The 24,683-nt window shown below is 41.4% G+C and overlaps 1 protein-coding gene across 11 annotated transcripts in view; it reads right to left on the reverse strand.

Moving 5' to 3' along the window:
* The window catches only part of LOC132883748 (nesprin-2), a 379,369-nt gene that overhangs the window by 173,119 nt on the left and 181,567 nt on the right, over positions 1–24,683 (reverse strand). For 10 of the 11 annotated variants that reach the window (XM_060917719.1, XM_060917720.1, XM_060917716.1 and 7 more), the window contains 8 exons: positions 16,748–16,933; positions 14,398–14,520; positions 14,105–14,287; positions 5,050–5,139; positions 4,710–4,814; positions 2,677–2,745; positions 2,042–2,581; positions 1,692–1,769 (listed from right to left, as the gene is read on the reverse strand). In XM_060917719.1, the coding sequence (XP_060773702.1) occupies positions 1,692–1,769; positions 2,042–2,581; positions 2,677–2,745; positions 4,710–4,814; positions 5,050–5,139; positions 14,105–14,287; positions 14,398–14,520; positions 16,748–16,933 (1,374 nt within the window). The remainder of the gene's footprint in view (positions 1–1,691; positions 1,770–2,041; positions 2,582–2,676; positions 2,746–4,709; positions 4,815–5,049; positions 5,140–14,104; positions 14,288–14,397; positions 14,521–16,747; positions 16,934–24,683) is intronic. The other variant, XM_060917721.1, reaches the window with a different exon arrangement.

Consider the following 24,683-nt stretch of genomic DNA (forward strand, 5'->3'; position numbering starts at 1 on the left):
CTGGGTATATATTCAAATCAAACGGAGATACTCAGGAAGAGATCATTTCAAGGGAGGCAAAATTGTTCTACTTCTTGGAAAAGCTTTTTAAAATTCTAGTGTGGTAACACATGCATGGCCTTGTAAAGGAGTAATATCCCTGCTATGGTCTTCAATAATTAAACAGAAACTTTTTTAATCCTTACAGTATATTAGTGATAAATCATGCATGAATCATGTATTAATCATATTGCTGTAATTTGTTAAAATATATTATTATGCATACAGGACACTTTTTCCATGGAATAAAAACATGTATTCTATTCCCTTCTAGCAGGTTTATTGATGTCATGCAATATCATCATATTGCTTATCCCCCATGAATTACGCCACTCTCCCCAATGGAGAATGAACATGCAATACTGCACGTTGTCAAGACAACACAATGTCACACACGAAGATCCAGTGACAAAACTTTTCTGTTGTGCATGCGCACAATCATTTCTTTGTCGGCCAGGAGAGAGAGAAGATGGCGTTAATTCAGTGCTCGGTTTAAGCACTAAATAAATAAACTGAAACTAAAGATGCGCTGAACACCCAAAAGGCTACCAAAACTTCATTATATATTCTTCGTGCATATTTACAAGAAAAAAAACAGACTAACAGACATAAAAAACTGGAAAAGAGACACGTCGGAGATGTAAAACTTCCACACTAGTGAGTGACTGACAGTTAGTTCACAAACATGACCGCGAGCTTTGCTTCAAAAAAGCCGAAGATTTAAAGAGAAAGACGCGCTGAACACCCAAAAGGCTACCAAAACTCCCCTGGATATTCTTCAAGCATTTAATCGTCCGCATTAAATATATGGAAAAACTGGAAAAGAGAAACGTCAGAGATGTAAAACTTCCGCACTCATGAGTGACTGTGACAGTTTGTAAACAAACATGGCTGCGAGGTTTGCTTCGTTAAAAGCGGAAGATTTAAAGAGAAAGATGTGCTGAACACCCGAAAAGCAACAAAAACTTCACTGGATATTCTTCACGCATATTTACAAGAGAAGAACATACCAACGGACATCGAAAAACTGGAAAAGAGAACAATAGCAGAAATATAAAGTTCTACTTGGAGGTGAGGAAAAGTGATGGAGACTTTTACAAGATGACTTCATTCGTGGACTTCACTCAGCAAAGCCCTCTTGTTTTGAACAACTGCAATGTAACAATGAACTACGACCAAAAGTAACTTTGAACTTGAACTGTCAATCTGTATATCGCTTGTATATAAGTTGGGTTGTTGTTCAGGCTTTTTGGACTTGTACCATTTTTATTATTAGAACTTTGCCTTTGTACAGCACATTGGATTGACAGAACATTGAATTACATTCGAATCAGCATTCAATATTGCTAAGTTACCTCTTTGTTCTTAACTTTTTGTAAAGTCTATAATTGTTCCATCAAATGTGTATACATAATAATAATAATAATAATAATAATAATAATAATAGCTTTGAGTGGTATATCAGATTAGATTAGATTAGATTAGATAAAACTTTATTGATCCCTTTGGGCGGGTTCCTTATATTCCATTCAGCTACTCGTCTCCAACTCGTTCAGTATCATGCTAGCTGAATGGAATATATCTGATGTACCACTCAAAGCCAGCCAATATTATTTAAATATTCAATTAATACAATAATAGGTTACCTGTACCTTAGTGACAGATACTTGGAGCTCAGGGGCAGCGGTAGTTTCAGCAGGAGCTTCATCCACTGGAGTCTCATCGAGATTCTGGTTTAAATGGAATAAAACAGTGACAGATTGTTAAAAACAGACTGGATGGCTGAAGATAGAGCTCTTGAAACCAGGCGAGCTGGACACCTGAATCTGACAGCCCCGAGCACAGAGCAAACTACAGGCAGATAATGAAGGTAAAAAGCAACACAAAGTGGACTGTTTTATCTTATCACCTATCCAACACTAACAAAAATCTTGTATTGTATGTACAAGATTTTAAAACAATAATCCAGACACTAAGAGGTGGTTGTAATAAAATAGTTTACCAGTGCTTTGTCCTCCAGAGAGACAGTGTCTGTGTCCAGTGTAGGGACTGTAGTCTCAACTAGCTTATGGTCTTCACCGATCGTAGTACATGCCATACTTTCTTTCTCAGGAGATTTGGATCTGGACCCTTCGACTTGATCAGTTAATATTTCTTGAATGCCGGACTCAGTCTTCATGTCCACAACGTCCTTGTTTTCACAGATCAGTCCTGGCTTTACAGCAGATATCCCTGTCTGCTCTGGTTTTAATTCATTTTCATGTGTCATTCCTTCAGGCGTCTCTGTTGTTTCTGGATATTTAATGTCCTCCAGTGTTTCCTCTGGTTCTTTAGGTGATATGTCAGGTTGCACAGCATCATCAGTTGTCAGAGGTAATAACACCTCTGGAGTTGTAACAGGAACATGCACGTGAACTGCATCATCATCATCAACTGATCTGCTGTGTGTTGTATTTGAAATAGTTGTTTCAAGCTGGTTAGGTGAAGTAACACTTTCTAGTTCCGTCTCCACTGGCCTTTCTGTTTCTCCAGGAAAAGATTCCTGTACATGGAAGTTTCCGGAGTTAAGACGAAGAGCAAATGACCCAAATCTCTACAAAACAGACAATTAATTCGTACAATTCATATCAAAATTACCTCGGTGACAGACTCTTGGAACACAGTGTCAGCACCAGGATCTTCACCCACTGAAATCTCATCTGGGTCCTGGGTTCAGAATGAATTGGATGAAGTAAAGCAGTACAGTTGAATCAGGTTGTTAAGAAAAAGGAGAATACAGATTGGAGAATACTTTAGAGAGATGAGCTGAGCAGCTGAAACTGACAGCATCAGTAATTAGAATAGCAAATTACTGGTGTACGCGAGAAAAAAAAAACATCACATATACCGTAATATTCAAAGATTCAAAAGTGGATCTGGGTATATATTCAAATCAAATGGAGATACTCAGGAAGAGATCATTTCAAGGGAGGCAAATTGTTCTACTTCTTTGAAAAGCTTTTTTAAAATTCTAGTGTGGTAGCACATGCATGGCCTCGTAAAGTAGTAATATCCCTGCTATGGTCTTCAATAATTAAACAGAAACATTTTTTAATGCTTACAGTATCATGCATGTGATCATGTATTAATCATATTGTTGTAATTTGTTCAAATATAATATATGATACTAGCAGGTTACCCGGCGTTGCCCGGGTTTTGCAAAATTCTGGGTTTCCCCCAGACTTCCATATCAAATTTAGTGAAGATCCATCAAGACATGGGAATGTTAACCCAAGACAATCAAAAATCCAAACATCCACTACCCAGGGGCCCACCAGGGACCCCCTGGGACCTAAATATGGAATTTCTGAGTTCTGCCAAATTGTTGCTATCTCCTGTACCTACGTGCCAAGTTTAGAGAAGATCTGTCAAGAGCTTGTGTTGATAAATGTAACGTGAAAGGCACTGAGAGAGGGGGTGGGTGGATGTTTTTTTATAACTGCAAAATTCCAAGCCATTCCCCAACCTGCTTGCCAAATTTGAGTAATGGCGACGTTAGCTCAAGACAAACAAATAAACTTTGCCAATTATTACACAGATGATATATATGATGATACATGTTTTTCCTAAGCAATGGAAAAATGTCTGAAAGTAGACATTTGGATCAAAACTTATTTTTTTTAAACTTTGTACCAAAACAAATTAATACAAGGAATGTGCACTTGTTAAAAGTAAGACAACATAAGTTCATCTGATTGTTAGTTAAACTGGAAGACACAGGAACAAAATTTCTTATTTTGTGTACCCACAGAGACAGGATGGAAAAAAAATGTAAGTATAAAAAAAGCTGAACTTACGGAAGTCGCGAGAGGCCCTTCATATAATCTTTTTTTATTCACCTTGTTATCCCGAGATAACGACATAATTAATTCGAGATCTCGAGAAAACAAAACCGTTATCCCGAGATAACAATATAATTAATTCAGGATCTCGAGAAAACAACACAACTAATTCGAGATCTCGAGAAAACAAAACCGTTATTTCGAGATCTCGAGAAAACAAAACAATTATTTCATGATCTCAGCTGGATCCCTGTATCTCCGTCGGTAGAGACGAAGCCGGGCCAGTCTTCTGCGGAGGTGCCGCGGACTAATTTTGAAATTATCCCTTATTAAAAGACTTAATGCAATCTCTCCCTGTGTCAACCCCTGATCAAAATATTGCCTTATTAGGTGATCGATTATTCCAGACATTCTAATGACCAAAGTTGCGTCTATACAGAATGAGAAATAGCCCCAAAGTCAGCATATCACAAGTCTCTTGGTGCACCTGAATGAACCGTTTCTCAGCTGTTTACTCGAGATCATGAAATAATTGTTTTGTTTTCTCGAGATCTCGAAATAACGGTTTTGTTTTCTTGAGATCTCGAATTAGTTGTGTTGTTTTCTCGAGATCCTGATTTAATTATGTCGTTATCTCGGGATAACAAGGCGAATTTAAAAAAAAGGATTATATGAAGGGCCTCTCTCGGCTTCCGTATGAACTAGACTTGAATATTCTAATGTAGTCTAGAAAGTGCAGAAGAAAGTGGAAAACTCTGAGGAAGTGAAAAGCAATTCCACAGTTCCAGTGTGGTAAAGAAACCACAGCCACCCAGCACAACATACAGTAACGTGTGACGTCTCCTGTACCTCTGAAGCACTGCAAGTGAGAGTCCCAGAAGATGAAGACTGACTGCCTTCATCTTCATAATCTTCATCATCCTCTTCTTTCGAGTATGTTCTTTCCACAGGCACCTGCATGACAGTTCCAAGAATTTTTGAGGCCAAAGTTTAACTGGTTCACCAACCTCATTGTCTTAAATTCATTCCCAAGCTCCTCATTTGAAGTCAATTCACAGAAATTGTTCTGCCGGAGGTTTTGTGATCGCACTTGATTTGTATTCATCTATTCAAAGCACATATGAGAATATGCGAAATGCCCTCAGCCATGCAGTTGATTGATCAGTGTGACACTGGGTGCTGAACTCACCATCACATCCCCAGAGGACTGAAGGGTAAGACTGGACACCATTCCTCCATCAGAGGGAGAGATAAGAGGCATGGACTGACGAATAGCAGCCTAGGGAAAAGAAAGCTCACAAGGTTTATTCTAGGAAGCAAAGTAGGATAAAATCACATCACTGTTAATAAGTAAAACGTGTACTCCAGCAAATATTCTTAATTACTAGAGTATTTTTTTTCACTGAACTTGTTCTGAGCCTAAGTGACGTTTCCTTCCTCCTATTCCAACAGACATAAAATATTTATAATATCATGCAAATGGGCGGCACGGTGGTGTAGTGGTTAGCGCTGTCGCCTCATAGCAAGAAGGTCCGGGTTCGAGCCCCGTGGCCGGTGAGGGCCTTTCTGTGCGGAGTTTGCATGTTCTCCCCGTGTCCGCATGGGTTTCCTCCGGGTGCTCCGGTTTCCCCCACAGTCCAAAGACATGCAGGTTAGGTTAACTGTACCCCTTTTCCACCAAATCAGTTCCAGGGCTGGTTCGGGGCCAGTGCTGGTGCTGGTTCACAACTCGTTCAACTTGCGAGCCAGCTGAGAACCAATTTGCTTTTCCATAGCTCGCGGTGCTAAGGGAAGCCACATCATTACGTCGCTGTATACGTCAGTTACGTCGCTGTATACGTCAGTTACGTCGCTACGTTTGCATAAACCTTGGCGCGAATATCGAAGCAAAAACAACACGGAAGAAGCAGCAGCAACAACAACAACAATAATAATAATAATGGATGACTTCGGGTTTGTACAGCTGCTGCTTCTAGTCACTTAAAAATGGCGATCTTTCGCGGTCTTGTTATTGTTGTTGGTCTTAACAACTCTGCCCCCCCGCTGACGTAAGCGGTTCTTTCCTCTGGCCCAGCAGAGAGTTGGTGCTAGCCTGGAACCGGTTTTTCTGGCCCCAGAGCCAGTTCTTTGTCAGTGGAAACAGAAAACCCGGTTCCAAACTAAGCACTGGCCCCGAACCAGCCCTGGAACTGCTTTGGTGGAAAAGGGGCACTGGTGACTCTAAACTGACCGTAGGTGTGAATGTGAGTGTGAATGGTTGTCTGTGTCTATGTGGCAGCCCTGTGATGACCTGGCGACTTGTCCAGGGTGTACCCCGCCTTTCGCCCGTAGTCAGCTGGGATAGGCTCCAGCTTGCCTGCGACCCTGTAGAACAGGATAAAGCGGCTAGAGATAATGAGATGAGATCATGCAAATGTAATAGTTGAGACATTTTATGCCCCTTCATTAGAAGATACCATACCATGGCACGTCAAACAGAGCCACGAGGTCATGAGGAACATGGGAAATTCTGGCATTTGTTGATAACAGACTTGACAATTTGAGTTGTTAATATTCAAAGAACAGATACACTTTGGCCTCTAATTTCTAAATGTTTCTTAACAACGATTATGCCAGTTATTATGTACCAGGTTCCCATGGTAATTTTGTAATTATCATTGCTCTAAGAGGTATGCTTTACTGAATCTCTTCAAATCACTCATGCATTATTGGTCCAAATACATTACTAAAGCCTTCAGAACAGAGCTCTGCAGGTTCGAGCTTCCCAAACCGCTTTCATGCAAGATAAAAGACTAAACTACCAGCAGTTATAAAACTGCCAAGGAGAGAGAAATGTGGTTAAAAGGTCTGAGCTAACAGCACCAGGTAAACATAGTTAACATAAAAACATTACGACCTTTCACAGCTTCATTAACACAGAGTGATTTGCCAGAATCTGTAATAATGGTCTGAAATGACCCCATTGACTTAACGAGCTCCTGGCACAAGAACTGTGGAATTGTGCAATATAAAATCTGTATGCAATAAATATTGTTCTTTTATATCAATATAATATTATATTTAATTGAACAAAGAACAAATAGCTCTGTGCTTAAAATCAGTGCGTCATAATGAGATTGAATGCCGCGTGTAGCCAAATGAACAATCAATACAATAGTGTAATCATCATGTACAACAGGTTATCATTTGAATCATGTTCCATATGTGCATACAGGTTGGGCCCTCCTCACCAGATGACCTATTTTGTTGCTTTTTGAAGGGCAGCAAACGATTTAAAAAATTTTTTCTGCAAATATTAATTCATGGCTAATCTCATCTCATTATCTCTAGGTTGCAGGCAAGCTGGAGCCTATCCCAGCTGACTATGGGCGAAAGGCGGGGTACACCCTGGACAAGTCGCCAGGTCATCACAGGGCTGACACATAGACACAGACATACATTCACACTCACATTCACACCTACGGTCAATTTAGAGTCACCAGTTAACCTAACCTGCATGTCTTTGGACTGTGGGGGAAACCGGAGCACCCGGAGGAAACCCACGCGGACACGGGGAGAACATGCAAACTCCGCACAGAAAGGCCCTCGCCGGCCACGGGGCTCGAACCCAGGACCTTCTTGCTGTGAGGCGACAGCGCTAACCACTACACCACCGTGCCGCCCTGCATGGCTAATATATATTGGAAATAACTGGAACAAAAACTAATAGTAGGCACAACGTTTCAACACTCTACTAAGTCAGTACTAAGTAATATCCATTAAGCAGTTATCACAGCTTGCATATGGTTTTTGTAGCCAGCTAGGATTCTTTTATAATTTGTTTTGGAAATTTTCAAAACACACTTCCTTGTAGAACATTTTAATGTTTCTAGTGCTGAGATATTGTTTCCCCCACAGTCCAAAGACATGCAGGTTAGGTTAATTTGTGGCTCTAAATTGACCATAGGTGTGAATTTGAGTGTGAATGGTTGTTTGTCTCTCTCTCTGCGTCAGCCCTGCGATGATCTGGTAACTTGTCCAGGGTGTACCCCGCCTCTCACTCATAGTCAGCTGGGATAGGCTCCAGCTTGCCCGCGACCCTGCACAGGATAAGCCATGATGGATGGATAATATAATATAATAATACTGTATTACATGGGGCGGCACGGTGGTGTAGTGGTTAGCGCCGTCGCCTCACAGCAAGAAGGTCCGGGTTCGAGCCCCGTGGCCGGCGAGGGCCTTTCTGTGTGGAGTTTGCATGTTCTCCCCGTGTCCGCGTGGGTTTCCTCCGGGTGCTCCGGTTTCCCCCACAGTCCAAAGACATGCAGGTTAAGTTAACTGGTGACTCTAAATTGACCGTAGGTGTGAATGTGAGTGTGAATGGTTGTCTGTGTCTATGTGTCAGCCCTGTGATGACCTGGCGACTTGTCCAGGGTGTACCCCGCCTCTCGCCCGTAGTCAGCTGGGATAGGCTCCAGCTTGCCTGCGACCCTGTAGAACAGGATAAAGTGACTAGAGATAATGAGATGAGATATTATTATACATACAGGACACTTTTTCGATGGAATAAAAGCATGTATTCTATTCCCTTCTAGAGGGTTTCATTCATTTGGTTTGATAGCATGCAGTATTGTTAGCATACCACTTATCCTACGTGTATTACATCACTGTACCCAATGGAGAATGAGCGTTGAATATGGTTTACAATATTGCATTGTTGTCAAGACAACATGACGACACATGTCAGAAATGTAAAACTTCCACGCTAGCAAGCGACTGTGAGAATATGTAAACAAACATGGCTGCCAGGTTTGCTTCGTTAAATATGGAAGATTTTGAGAGCATTTTGAAAGAGAAAGATGTGCTGAACACCTGAAAGTAGTGTGTATCTCATCTCATTATCTCTAGCCGCTTTATCCTTCTACAGGGTCGCAGGCAAGCTGGAGCCTATCCCAGCTGACTATGGGCGAGAGGCGGGGTACACCCTGGACAAGTTGCCAATAATAATAATAATAATAATAATAATAATAATATTGGCTGGCTTTTTTTCCATGCTATATCAGATATATTCCATTCAGCTAGCATGATATTAAACTCATCTTCAACTCATTCAGTATCATGCTAGCTGAATGGAATATATCTGATATACCACTCAACGCCAGCCAATATTATCTCTCTCTCATTATCTCTAGCCGCTTTATCCTTCTACAGGGTCGCAGGCAAGCTGGAGCCTATCCCAGCTGACTACGGGCGAAAGGCGGGGTACACCCTGGACAAGTCGCCAGATCATCACAGGGCTGACACATAGACACAGACAACCATTCACACTCACATTCACACCTACGCTCAATTTAGAGTCACCAGTTAACCTAACCTGCATGTCTTTGGACTGTGGGGGAAACCGGAGCACCCGGAGGAAACCCACACGGACACGGGAAGAACATGCAAACTCCGCACAGAAAGGCCCTCGCCGGCCCCGGGGCTCGAACCCGGACCTTCTTGCTGTGAGGCGACAGTGCTAACCACTACACCACCGTGCCGCCCTGCCAGCCAATATTATTTAAAGATAATATAATAATTAATAGTTATTCCACAAAATTGAGTTGTACATGAGCTGATAGCCTGACGAGGCACGTAGCACCGAGTTGGCTATAAGCCATGTATGACGAGACTGAGTGGAATAACTGTTTTATTCGATCCACATTCACTGGATTTTGAGAAACAGAGCCTTTTTATTTTTTGCAAATCCAATAAATAAAACCTTTAGAATGTAAAACGTCAGATAAAATAATTTCCATTTAGAATTCACTTTATCTCGTATTTTGCCTGGTATCAATAAACAGCTAGATACCAAGCAGTTTGCAGTGGCTGGGAAATCCACAGAACAAGCTATAGTGTTCCTTCTTCATCTTACCACTGAGGCCTTGGACAGAAGCAATTGCTGGACCAGGTGGTTCTTTGCAGACTTTAAGAAAGGATTTGACTTGATAGACCATTACATCTTATTGAATAAACTCTCGAATTTTGATATTCACCCCTGTATGCTACGCTGGGTGCCATCGTTTTTAGAGGGTAGGATTCAATCTGTTAGTATAAACCCTTCATCTTCTCCACCCATGAAATTATTTGGAGGGATACCGCAAGGAACAAAGTTAGGCCCAATCCTTTTTTCTGTAATGGTCAACGATCTACTGTGTTTAGCTGGTTCCCCCGCGCTAAATTTGTAGACGACCTGACGGTCCTCGAAATAATCCCAAGAAATGCACCTTCTATCTTACCTTACGTAGTTTCTGAGGTGCAATCTTTCGCAGCTAATAACAACATGTGCCTAAATCCAGCGAAATGCAAGGTAATGTCGGTTGACTTTCTTCACCACAATAGTTATCAGTGCCCGCCTATTGCCACATGTGGTTCTTTTTTGAAACGAGTCGAGTCATTTAAATTTCTTGGAGTATATATTTCACATGACTTGACTTGGGCGGTTCACTGTGATTATATCGTGAGGAAAGCAAATCGTAGGCTTTATGCCATTAGACAGCTTAAAGTGCCATTCCACCATTGGATGTATTCTTTGGCATAAAATACAATATATTTTATGACAACATGACTAGACAGAGAAATCTTTTAGCTTCAAAATGATATATCAAACATAATTTTTTGACAACGACAAGTATATTAATTTTGCGACCAAAGTCACCTACCCTTTTAACTTCCGCGCGGTAGTGAAACGTGATGTCATCGGCAGGTTCCCCTTCTTGTGTACCACGTGTCGGTCTATTTTTAGACCAGGAAACCCCCAAAGTGAGAGAGTCATTTCTCCTCGTATATGGGGGCCAAAAAAATTGCGAAAAATTTTGAGTTAATCGTTCAGTTAGCTAGATTTATTGGTATTAGCTAGATTTATTGGTATTATTTTTATCGCGTTCTATCCGCCATTGCTGATATGTGCCACGTCACACGGTACACAAGAAGGGGAACCTGCCGATGACATCACGCGCGGAAATTAAAAGGGTAGGTGACTTTGGTCGCAAAATTAATATACTTGTCGTTGTCAAAAAATTATGTTTGATATATCATTTTGAAGCTAAAAGATTTCTCTATCTAGTGATACCATTTATATATGTTGTCAAAATATATTGTATTTTATGCCAAAGAATACATCCAATGGTGGAATGGCACTTTAAGCGCTGCGGAGTGCCTCCCTCGGATATTATTAAAGTGTACTGCTCACTCGTAAGCTCGGCATTAGAATACGCTTCTGTTGTTTTTGCCGGCCTTCCACAGTACCTTTCTGATGCTATAGAGAAGATTCAGAAGCGTGCACTTTCTATCATATTCCCAGGCGTTGATTATAGCGAAGCCTTAACTAAAGCTAATTTAGTTACATTATATGATCGCAGAATTACAGCATGTAAGAAGTTTATGTCTAAACTAAAGCCAGAAAACCCAGTATATAGCCTTGTGTCAAGTCGCTTGGTTGTAACAAGCTCGCACTACGCATTAAGATCGGCGAACAAAGTTTCTGTACGAACTGTAGCAACTAATAGATTTAAGAACTTTGTTATCCACAAATTTGCGCAAGATTTATCCTATGTTGTTTGACGTTTTATACATTGCGTATATATAACTGTTTATTCATATTGTATTGTCTGGTATTTATTGTTTCTGACCTAAACCTGTAATTCAGTTATTTTACTGTAAAAGGTTTAAATAAACATATTATTATTATTATAGAATGTAAACAACCCGGTGAAACGACAGGAGCAATTTGTGAAAAAAGCCATAATAATAATAATAATAATAATAATAGGGCGGCACGGTGGTGTAGAGGTTAGTGCTGTCGCCTCACAGCAAGAAGGTCTGGGTTCGAGCCCCGTGGCCGGCGAGGGCCTTTCTGTGCGGAGTTTGCATGTTCTCCCTGTGTCCGCGTGGGTTTCCTCCGGGTGCTCCGGTTTCCCCCACAGTCCAAAGACATGCAGGTTAGGTTAACTGGTGACTCTAAATTGACCGTAGGTGTGAATGTGAGTGTGAATGGTTGTCTGTGTCTATGTGTCAGCCCTGTGATGACCTGGCGACTTGTCCAGGGTGTACCCCGCCTTTCGCTCGTAGTCAGCTGGGATAGGCTCCAGCTTGCCTGCGACCCTGTAGAACAGGATAAAGCGGCTAGAGATGATGAGATGAGATAATAATAATAATAATTCTTGAAAAAATTAAAAAAGAGATGGTTCTTAAAATCATATACTTTTATTCCAGATTTTGTTGCTTTTTTTTGTATTTTTGGGGGGTTTATTTCCGAGTAGAGTTTTTATTTCATCCTCAGTTGGTTCAGCAACACGCTCCACCATTTTGTTTTTCTCTACTCATGGTATATGAGCTGATATCCTCATAGTAGATTAGCCAATCAGAGCACACGATTGCTCATATCCAGTGAATGTGGATAGAATAAAATACAATATCATAGAATACCTTTATGCCTGCTTCAGTAATGCCCGGTTATACATTATTAGCAGCCGTGTTAGAGATGCAGTCATAGGTGTAATGAACGTGAAAGAAGTAGATTATTTCCTCACACATCTTTTTCCCTAAAATGTGTTTGGAAGTGAAACTAAAAGCTGATAAACTGACCACACGTTGTCTAAACAAAATACAGATTGCACAAAATGATAGATGGCAAAACTGTAAGTTTAGTGTTTTTTGGTTAGAATGAAATGTTTTGAGCTTTATCGCTTACTATGTTTGATATTCAGACGAAATGCAACACGAACCCAGTAAAGCATGACAGGCTTAAATGTTTAATAATTATTAATCTAGCTATTGACAGATATTAGAGTTGAGCCCTCTCATCCAAAATTGCCACTGCCAAAATCAGATTTAAGCAGGAAATCACGAGTGAGTACTTGCAGTATAAACATAGCCATAGTGTGCCAAGTAAACAATGCTTCAATTCAGACCTGGGCATTTTACGGCCCGCGGGCCGCATCCGGCCTTTTGGTTCATTCTGACCGGCCCGCGTAAGGTTAATTAGAAATTACAAAATAAACGTATTTTCTAATTTTACCTCATGCATGGACTGAATGTGCATTGCTTTTATTTTGAAGTTGTGTTCAACAAAAACGCAACGCGCGACATGAACATGACATGAAATCCCACGAAACCTAATCCCGTGATAACTACTTCCGTAATTTGTCCAGACCAACCACAAACTTGTACGTCATCCTTCAAACGGTCCAGCCAATCACATAGTGTGACGTCACCAGCAGGCGCCCGAGCCCGAGCCAATCTGTTGATCTGATTCCTACACCGAATCGACTAATGATCATCTGTCAGCTGTGCTTCGCATCTCCACCTCAGACATTCAACCTGACTCTGATGCGCTCGTTAAAGACCAACAGAGACTAGATTTCTCTCACTGAACAAATAAAAAAACTGAAAAACACCAAATGAGGTGATTAAACTACAAATGTGGGCATCATTATTATAATATGATGTATCTTGCTTGATATTTGGAGGAGAAAGACAATATTGTGATGTCTTTATTGTGTTTTGGGGTGAATGTGACGGAAAAAAAAATGGTACAAACGTTCACATTTTGTTAACCATTGTTTTGGGAAATTTGATTGAATAAATGACATTTTTTGTAAGGCAACCTCGTTTTTTCCATACTCTTACCAGTCTTAGCAGCTTGTAAAAACAATGTTATTTACTGCTTTATATAAAGAAATACAGGGCGGCACGGTGGTGTAGTGGTTAGCGCTGTCGCCTCACAGCAAGAAGGTCCTGGGTTCGAGCCCCGGGGCTGGCGAGGGCCTTTCTGTGTGGAGTTTGCATGTTCTCCCCGTGTCCGCATGGGTTTCCTCCGGGTGCTCCGGTTTCCCCCACAGTCCAAAGACATGCAGGTTAGGTTAACTGGTGACTCTAAATTGACCGTAGGTGTGAATGGTTGTCTGTGTCTATGTGTCAGCCCTGTGATGACCTGGCGACTTGTCCAGGGTGTACCCCGCCTTTCGCCCGTAGTCAGCTGGGATAGGCTCCAGCTTGCCCGTGACCCTGTAGAAGGATAAAGCGGCTAGAGATAATGAGATTAGATGAGATATAAAGAAATACAATTAATATTATGCAGAATTTAGTTCAGCCTTTTGGTCCGGCCCTCCACTAAATTTTCTGTTTCTCATGTGGCCCCATGGAAAAAAGAATTGCCCACCCCTGCTTCAATTGCACCGCTATGAAATCACACACAGTGATCAGTTCAATAGAATGATACAGACCCTGAACGCAGCGCTTTGCTCCTCGGTGAGCTGCTGGAGCTCGTTGATATGAGGATGAAGCTGCTCAGCTCTGTGGAAAACCGAGAGACTGAGTTCGGCTCCTGTAGGCAGACCCAGGCCATCCCTGCACCTCTCGATCTCAGCTAAGGTCCTCTGCATGGCCTGCAGGGTTTCTAGGATTATCTGAAAATCAAAATGAAAATCATTATGAGGAGATCTCATTCGTAGAGAGCATATTTTCACGACAAGTAAGAAGCAAGTCGCTATGATTTTATAGCTGTGGCTGGATTTGCCTGTCTGTTTTGAAGATGCTCCTCTGGGGTTATGTCCTCTGTCTTTACAGTCGATAAGATACTTCTGATCTTGGAGATACTCTTCTCCATTGTCTTCACCTCCGCTTCAATTGCATCCATCTCCTAAACAGGCAATAGAAAACCATGACCTGGATATTAACTGAAGCTCTTGACCTGTATCTTAATGGTTTTATGCATTGCGCTGCTGCCATATGATTGGCCGATTAGATAACTGCACAAATGCACAGGTGTCAGGGTTCTAACTAGACCAAAATATCAGCGTAGTGGTACCAGTCATAACAGCCGGGGGTTCGAGGGCCTAAGCTCACGGGTTCTACATGCTCGGAGATGCATTTTAGTGCATTTCCTGGCACTTGCAGGCCTCCCTGAAAGTCACTCTTTTTTGGTAATATTAATGAGATTTTTTTTATTTCGAAAAGTTGCTGCGATTGTTCTTGAGTGAAGACTTATTATAATTAATATTCAACTACACTACCGTTCAAAAGTTTGGGGTCACTTTGAAATGTCCTTATTTTTGAAAGAAAAGCACTGTTCTTTTCAATGAAGATCACTTTAAACTAATCAGAAATACACTCTATACATTGCTAATGTGGTAAATGACTATTCTAGCTGCAAATGTCTGGTTTTTGGTGCAATATCTCCATAGGTGTATAGAGGCCCATTTCCAGCAACTCTCACTCCAGTGTTCTAATGGTACAATGTGTTTGCTCATTGCCTCAGAAGGCTAATGGATGATTAGAAAACCCTTGTACAATCATGTTAGCACAGCTGAGAACAGTTGAGCTCTTTAGAGAAGCTATAAAACTGACCTTCCTTTGAGCAGATTGAGTTTCTGGAGCATCACATTTGTGGGGTCCATTAAATGCTCAAAATGGCCAGAAAAATGTCTCGACTATATTTTCTATTCATTTTACAACTTATGGTGGGAAATAAAAGTGTGACTTTTCATGGAAAACACAAAATTGTCTGGGTGACCCCAAACTTTTGAACAGTAGTGTATATTAGTGACATATTTATGGAATACGAATGAAACAACCAGTTGATGTTCACCAAGTGTCAGCTTTATTTTCAGCTTCAGACATGACTATCCAGATCTAACTCGGGGACCGGCACGTATTATGTGCATGACGTATAAGCGCCTCTTAACACGGATGGCACTTTACCGCGAACACAGTATAAGGAAGGTGGTAAACCGGACAAGCACGATTAGTGACAATCTCCACACAGAACTACTCGAGCAGCTATGCACTGGACGTGGAGTGGAGTATGTCCAAACGTAGAACATTTGCATGGCAATGTGCTGTCACCGCCGCGTAGGGATAACAAGAGAAAATTAAACCAAAGACCATGTTTTTAAGATTGACAAGTCTTTTTATTCATGTAGCGGCAACTTTTACAGGCGTGTCGGCAATATTGTGGGTGTAGCGGTAAGGAAACATTGCGTATCAGCCTGATACTCTGAAAAGGCCAAGTTAGAACCCTGAGTGTTCCGAATAAAGTCACCAGTGAGTGCTTATCACAGTAGTAAATTAGTGTATTCATGTTAATACAAGTATGCTGTTTAAAGGAACAGTCCACCGTACTTCCATAATGAAATACGCTCTTATCTGAATTGAGGCGAGCTGCTCCGTACCTCTCCGAGCTTTGCGCGACCTCCCAGTCAGTCAGACGCAGTCAGACGCGCTGTCACTCCTGTTAGCAATGTAGCTAGGCTCAGTATGGCCAATGGTATTTTTTGGGGCTGTAGTTAGATGCGACCAAACTCTTCCGCGTTTTTCCTGTTTACATAGGTTTATATGACCAGTGATATGAAACAAGTTCAGTTACACAAATTGAAACGTAGCGATTTTCTATGCTATGGAAAGTCCGCACTATAATGACAGGCGTACTAACACCTTCTGCGCGCTTCGGCAGCGCATGGATATGGAGCTCAGATATCAATGCGCTGCCGAAGCGCGCAGAAGGTGTTAGTACGCCTGTCATTATAGTGCGGACTTTCCATAGCATAGAAAATCGCTACGTTTCAATTTGTGTAACTGAACTTGTTTCATGTCACTGGTCATATAAACCTATGTAAACAGGAAAAACGCGGAAGAGTTTGTTCGCATCTAACTACAGCCCCAAAAAATACCATTGGCCATGCTGAGCCTAGCTACATTGCTAACAGGAGTGACAGCGCGTCTGACTGCGTCTGACTGACTGGGAGGTCGCGCAAAGCTCGGAGAGGTACGGAGCAGCTCGTCTCAATTCAGATAAGAGCATATTTCATTATGGAAGTACGGTGGACTGTTCCTTTAAATCAGCCTTAAATCTTTCTGAAAATGCTTACTGCTGCTGCATGCTGGAGCTGAGAAAGAGGTTCCACAACACTGTGCTGCATGGAGCTAATGTTGGTGCAGATCTGCAAAAAGTTCTGCTCCTCAGTACTGGTGTCACATACAGCTGATATCTCCTGGAGTGAAGGCCCGAAAGCCTTCAGAGACCCTTGTATCCCTTCTGACTCATCCAGCACCATCTGCCAACCAGACAGCATCTCAGACTTCAGTCAAACTAATTAATGCTGATTCACAACAGAATCAGAAAAAAAGAAGATATTTTTAGAATTTGATGTAAAATTATATTTTCGTCCTCCATATTAAGTATGATCGGAGAAAAACTCCAAGGGTCTTTTCACCCTTCAGAGAATTTTTGTCACTACAAATTATATACAGCTGATTCCAAAAGTCTGAGGCCACTAGTGAAAATGCTTCTATTAGGCATTCTTTTACATCTTACGACGACTGTGCACTCCAGCTGACACAGACTTTACAAGTTTGTGTAAAACCTGATGAACCATCCATACATCCATTATCCATAACCGCTTATCCTGTGCAGGGTCGCAGGTAAGCTGGAGCCTATCCCAGCTGACTACGGGCGAGAGGCGGGGTACACCCTGGACAAGTCGCCAGGTCATCACAGGGCTGACACATAGACACAGACAACCATTCACACTCACATTCACACCTACGGTCAATTTAGAGTCACCGGTTAACCTAACCTGCATGTCTTTGGACTGTGGGGGAAACCGGAGCACCCGGAGGAAACCCACGCGGACACGGGGAGAACATGCAAACTCCACACAGAAAGGCCCCCATCAGACACTGGGCTCGAACCTAGAACCTTCTTGCTGTAAGGCGACATTACTAACCATTATACCACCCCCTGATGTTACTTGTAAATCACATCCATTGGCGTGTCATCTGAACACATGCTTCAATTGCTGGGTTTCAGTCACGTGACATTTCTTAGGGGTTTTACCAGAAGTGAAATAGCTGGTGGTCTAATCGGCTGCCGTAGTGCAGACACCTAGCGATAACTTATCAGAGTACGCTCGTAATCTAGAAGCGACTGCTCGCTTTAGATATGTTCAGAAGATTGCTATGTGCAATGGAATCGACCCCTACGGTCTGGGAAAGAAGGATGAGTCATACGATCTTGAAAACTACCCTTTAGTCGAGTTCCCCGACATCTCGAACTATCTGGTGTTGCAGACGTCCTTCTACACCGCAAAACAGATGAAAGCGTGGAAGAGTATGGAGGCTTACAACTTTTTTGTATGTGGCTGGGTAAAGGACCTCAGTATCAAGTCACTGCCGAATGAATCCTGGATTGTTTTTGCCCGTCTAAGTATGTTCTTTTAAGCTTTTCGTTCATGTCTTTACAACGAAGCGCTGCAAGTTGAAGTGTAAACAAACAAACAGCTCACTTGATTCTCACTTGTGTTGGCTCTTATCTCTCAGGTACGTAAATCATTCACAAAGATCATCAGAAACCCCTTTAAAGACCTGGATCTTAGTTAAACAAGACGGAGAAGTGATCACGGTGCATTGTAACTGTATGGCTGGGTAAGAATTTTGTTGCAACCTTCATGCATATAGACTTTGTGAGGAGTAAACAAAGAAACAGCTGGGGACGTTAGCGCTTTGTGACTAAAAAAAGTACCGTAAAATAATGACACATAGCAAGAAAAGTACTTGGAAAACACTAAGGGCATAGCTGAGAGGGATACAAACCTGTCACCAAGTGATCACTGCAAACTCAAGTATGCTTCAACTAGGCTCCCTTCGATTTCAGTGAGAGGTTCAAAAGCCACCTTTCTCGACGTCTTTTTGTGAAATCCTGTGTTCGTTCACTCTTTTTTATTAGTTCACGGGGAACCCTGAAGAAACTTTTATCAGTTTCACAGTTTGATCGATTCGAACAACCAAAAACAACACAAGCGTAAGGCATTTTTCATGCAAGCAATGCACCTTCTCCGTACAAACGCTTTGTCAACTGAGCTTTGGTAGACCGCCAGCTAAAGTTTTGAATAACTAACGAGGCGGATGTGACGTCACGTGAAACCCAGCAATACAAGGGATAAGACTCACCAAAAATCTGACCATCTGTACAAAATGGTCAAGAACACAAATTTGCTTACATTTAAAGAGTGACCTAGAAAGTGCGCACCATTTTGAACACTGAATAGTCAAGATGTTGCATTTTTTAAACCATTTGCAAAAATTTCAATGTAGTCTCAGATGGCCTTCACTGTATAATAATATTTTTAATTTCTAAAAACATCATGCTTGTTAGGGCGGCACGGTGGTGTAATGGTTAGCGCTGTCGCCTCACAGCAAGAAGGTCCGGGTTCGAGCCCAGTGGCCGATAAGGGCCTTTCTGTGTGGAGTTTGCATGTTCTCCCCGTGTCTGCATGGGTTTCCTCCGGGTGCTCCGGTTTCCCCTACAGTCCAAAGACATGCAGGTTAGGCTAATTGGAGGCTCTAAATTGACCATAGGTGCGAATGTGAGTGTGAATGGTTGTATGTCTCTATATGTCAGCCCTATGATGACCTGGCGACTTGTCCAGGGTGTACCCCGCCTCTCGCCCGTAGTCAGCTGGGATAGGCTCTAGCTTGCCTGCGACCCTGCACAGGATAAGCGGTTACGGATAATGGATGGATGGATTATGCTTGTCACAATCCTTCCAAAAGGAGAATCAAAATCAGGACACCTTCTTCCATGTCGTTTATATTGATAGAGCTCGGCTATACACCTCCCCCCTCATTAGTTGGGACTTCAAGCTGGAAAAAATAATGATCGACCGCCGATTATTTTTAGTGGGTGGATGCATTTTTATTTCTGGAAAATCAAAACATGCCATTAACCGTGAGCATGAATGCAGCCTAACCATTGTCGGACGTGATTTATGCAATGACACATTTACAGCCTACAACTGGCACTTTGTGTTGAGAACATGAGCTGTAAGATTAACAAGAAAACGTACTTGGTTCACATAAAATGACTAAATGAGCAAGTGAGAGGAAAAATTAAGCCTCTCACAGTGTGGCAACGGGAAAGTGAGACCTGCTGGATTTGTTCATGGATTTGCTGTTGATGGAAAAAAGAACATGATAATTAGATGACGATTAAGCACCACTGTTTGCTTTGACGACTCACTAAATTACACTGAAGTTTTCTATGTGGTTGGTCCAGAAATGGTCCCAACGAAGTTTTTCTGCAGACTGAACCAAGCACATGAAACATATCGTCGCAAAACTCTATTTAGTGTATGAAAGAACATAGTTCCGTGACTCCAGATTTTTAAATACGAACCCTTGCAAGTTCTGTAGCAGCAAGACATGAGAAGAGGGGGTTCAATGGTGAAGGTATTGCGGTACAGATCAGATGGCTATGAGTTCAGATCTGAACACCACCAACCGTGTTACCATTAACCTTCATCTGTTCATTTGTACCCGTTTCAATTGCAAGTTGCTTTGGATAAAAGTGTCAATTACAGTGTCTTGCAAAAGTATTCATCCCCCTTGGTGTTTGTCTTGTTTTGTTGCATTACAAGATGGAATTAAAATGGATTTTTGGAGGGTTAGCACTGTTTGATTTACACAACATGCCGACAACTTTAAAGGCGCACGTTGTTGTTTTATTCTGACACCACAGAAATCTGGAGCGTGCATACAGCGCTCAGCGTAAATGAGTACACCCCCTTTGAAAAGTAACATTTTAAACAATATCTCAATGAACACAAACAATTTCCAAAATGTTGACAAGTTTAATATAACATCAGTTTAACTGATAACGTGAAAGTAAGGTTAATAATATAACTTAGATTACACATTTTTCAGTTTTACTCAAATTAGGGTGGTGCAAAAATGAGTGCACCCCACAACAAAAACTACTACATCTAGTACTTTGTATGGCCTCCATGATTTTTAATGACTGCACCAAGTCTTCTAGGCATGGAATGAACAAGTTGGCGACATTTTGCAACATCAGTCTTTTTCCATTCTTCAACAATGACCTCTTTTAGTGACTGGATGCTGGATGGAGAGTGATGCTCAACTTGTCTCTTCAGAATTCCCCAAAGAAAATAATTTCTTCACACCACAAAGGTGAAGGCTACAAGAAGATCAACAAAGCTTCACTTATCAGTCAAAATACTGTAGCAAAAGTGGTACAAAAATTTAAGAAATATGGAACTGCAACCATCTCACAGAGACGTCCAGGTCGTCCACGGAAGTTAACACCTCGACAGGAGCGTCTTCTGATGAGAAGGGTTGAAGAAAATCGGCATGCAAGTTCACTGCAGTTATCTAAAGAAGTAGAAAGCCAAACTGGGGTGACTATTTCCCGTGACACAATATGGCGTACACTGCAGAGGAATGGCGTGCATGGATGCCGTCCACGAAAGAAGCCTCTCCTAAAGCCCAGGCACAAAAAAGCCCACCTAGAGTTTGCCAGGGCCCATGCTGACAAAGATGAAGACTACTGGGACTCTATACTCTGGAGTGATGAGACCAAGATCAATGTTTTTGGAACTGATGACTTCAAAACTGTATGGCGTCGCAAAGGTGAGGAATACAAAGAAAAATGCATGGTGCCTACAGTGAAACATGGTGGTGGCAGTGTCCTTATGTGGGGCTGCATGAGTGCTGCTGGTGTCGGGGAGCTGCATTTCATTGATGGCATCATGAATTCACAGATGTATTGCTCTATACTGAAAGAGAAGATGCTACCATCACTCCGTGCCCTTGGTCGTCGTGCACTTTTCCAACATGACAATGATCCTAAACACGCATCTAAGGCCACTGTTGGATTTCTGAAGAAGAACAGGGTGAAAGTGATTCAGTGGCCAAGTATGTCTCCTGATCTGAACCCAATCGAACACCTATGGGGAATTCTGAAGAGACAAGTTGAGCATCACTCTCCATCCAGCATCCAGTCACTAAAAGAGGTCATTGTTGAAGAATGGAAAAAGATTGATGTTGCAAAATGTCGCCAACTTGTTCATTCCATGCCTAGAAGACTTGGTGCAGTCATTAAAAATCATGGAGGCCATACAAAGTACTAGACGTAGTAGTTTTTGTTGTGGGGTGTACTCATTTTTGCACCACCCTAATTTGAGTAAAACTGAAAAATGTGTAATCTAAGTTTATATTATTAACCTTACTTTCACGTTATAAGTTAAACAGATGTTATATTAAACTTTGTCTTGTCAACATTTTGGAAATTGTTTATGTTCATTGAGATATTGTTTAAAATGTTATTTCTCAAAGGGGGTGTACTCATTTACGCTGAGCATTGTAGGTATTCACCCCCTTTCATATGAAACCCCTAAATAAGAGCTGGTCCAAACAATTCCCTTCATAAGTCACATAATTAGTTGATTAAGATCCACCTGTGTGCAATCAAAGTGTCACATGATGTCTGTATAAATCAACCTGGTCTGGAAGGACCCTGACTCTGTAACACTACTAAGCAAGCAACATGAAAACCAAGAAGCATCCAAACAGGTCAGAAACAAAGCTGTGGAGAAGTATAGATCAGGGCTGGGTTATAAAAAATATCCCAAACTTTGAATATCCCAGGGAGGACCATTAAATCCATTATAGCAAAATGGAAAGAATATGGCACCACTACAAACCTGACAAGAGAAGGCCGCCCACCAAAACTCACAGACCGGGCAAGGAGGGCATTAATCAGAGATGCAACAAAGACACCAAAGATAACGCTGAAGGAGCTGCAAAGGTCCACAGTGGAGATGGGAGTATCTGTCCATAGGATCACTTTAAGCCGTACACTCCACAGAGCAGGGCTTTATGGAAGAGTGGCCAGAAAAAGTCATTGCTTAAGAAAATACATTTGGAGTTTGCCCAGCAGCATGTGACAGACTCCCCAAACACATGGAAGAAGATTCTCTGGTCAAATGAGACTAAAATGGATCTTTTTAGCCATCATGGGAAATGCCATGTGTGGCGCAAACCCAACACCCTGAGAACACCATTCCTACAATGAAGCATGGTGGTGGCAGCATCATGCTATGGGGATATTTTTCATCTGCAGGGACAGGAAAGCTGGTCAGGACTGAAGGAAAGATAGATGGCACTAAATACAGGGCAATTCTGGAGGAAAACCTGTTTGAGTCGGCCAGAGGTTTGAGACTTGGGCAAAAGTTCACGTTCCAGCAGGACAATGACCCTAAACATACTGCTAAAACTCCACTGGAGTGGTTGAAAGGGAAATATTTAAAATGTCTAATCAAAGCCCAGACCTCAATCCAACTGAGAATCTGTAGCATAATTTGAAGATTGCTGTCCACCAAAACAACCCAAGTAACTTGAAAGAGTTGGAGCAGTTTTGCCTTGAGGAATGGGCAAAAATCCCAGTGGCTAGATGTGCTAAGCTAATGGAGACATACCCCAAGAGATATGTAGCTGTAATTGTAGCAAAAGCTGGCTCTGTAAAGTATTGACTTTGGGGGGTGAATACCTATGCACACTCCAGATTTCTGTTTTTTCATCTTAATTATTGTTTGTGTCACAATAAAACAACAATAAAGTGGTAGGCATGTTGTGTAAATCAAATGGTGCTAACCCTCCAAAAATCCATTTTAATTCCACTTTGTAATGTGACAAAACAGGACAAACACCAAGGGGGATGAATACTTTTGCAAGGCACTGTTCCAAGTGAGCTGTTCCAAATGTAGCAAATCCTCCTTTGTAACCAAATTTCTACAAAATATTACATCTTGGCAAGTGGAAATCTTTTGAAGATAGTCAAATTCATCTTATCTTTTCAATTACAAGACAATGAACTATCATGATGAATTAGAACAGTAATAACCTTAAAGCTAGACTGCCTTTCAGATTGTTCAAGTGTAGGTCATAAAAAGAATTTTCCCCAACACCGTTATTTCTGTTTAGTGGACCGAAAGCTACTGAATTTGAATCACAGAATTCCAATTTTATTAGTTGTTGTTTTTTTTTTTTTTTACATAGAACAATTAATGAATTTAGGGCCACGTGGTCCTAAATTCTCTGCTGGTTTTTTCCTGCTTCACCATGACCCAATTCAAGATACTACGTCATAGATGATGTGGCGGGCTTTCCCCGTTCGCGCAAGCCATTGTGGGATACAAATTTGAAACAGGAGAAAAAAAAAATGGAGGACGTGAGTGTGCGATGAAACGTGGAAGACGGAATACAGTTACAGAAAGCGAGAAGATGTTATGTTGCGAAGGAAAGGAAACGCAGGACCAAACTAATAAATATCGGCAGTCAGCGAGCACCCTCGGTGTGATCAGCTATTCGTTTAGTGAAAGAATGATGTAACTATCAGTGCACAGTCAAAGGTAAACCTGTGCATGCACACACACGGACTTCCTATATGTTTATTTCTGTAATATCTCACAAAATATCAGGCCATTCTGTGGCTGGGAAGTGATTTAATTTCCTAAACATATATGTTTAGGAATCTTATATTTGGTTTACTGTAATGTTATCATAGGAAATACTAGATTCAAGATATTTTCACTTGCCAAGATGACAGTTTTTTGCAGTGCACAGATTTTTATAGATTATTTTTTATCACTTATCTTCTCCAAACTGTTTAGTGAAATGACAACATAGCTTGTTTAAAAGAAACAAAAAAGTGACGACAAAAACAGAATATTTAAAGATGGATGTATAGAGCAGGAGTTCCCAAACTTTTCCATGCCAAGGCCCCCCAAACAGCATTAGCTTCTGGCCGGGGACCCCCTTTGCAAACCCACAGACAATGCTACAAAATATGTAAAGAAACATCAACTTTTAGAATGTTTTCTCTTACTTTTATTCAATAGTCAATAATTGTTACATTTGTTTAGCATAAGAATATTATTAACTAACATGTTTTCAACACAAATATTTTCGCACTGAACAATAAACTGTATAACCTCCTGTAGTACCTGA

The sequence above is a fragment of the Neoarius graeffei genome, chromosome 3 (assembly GCF_027579695.1).
Source record: "Neoarius graeffei isolate fNeoGra1 chromosome 3, fNeoGra1.pri, whole genome shotgun sequence".
In the NCBI taxonomy this organism is placed as follows: domain Eukaryota; kingdom Metazoa; phylum Chordata; class Actinopteri; order Siluriformes; family Ariidae; genus Neoarius; species Neoarius graeffei.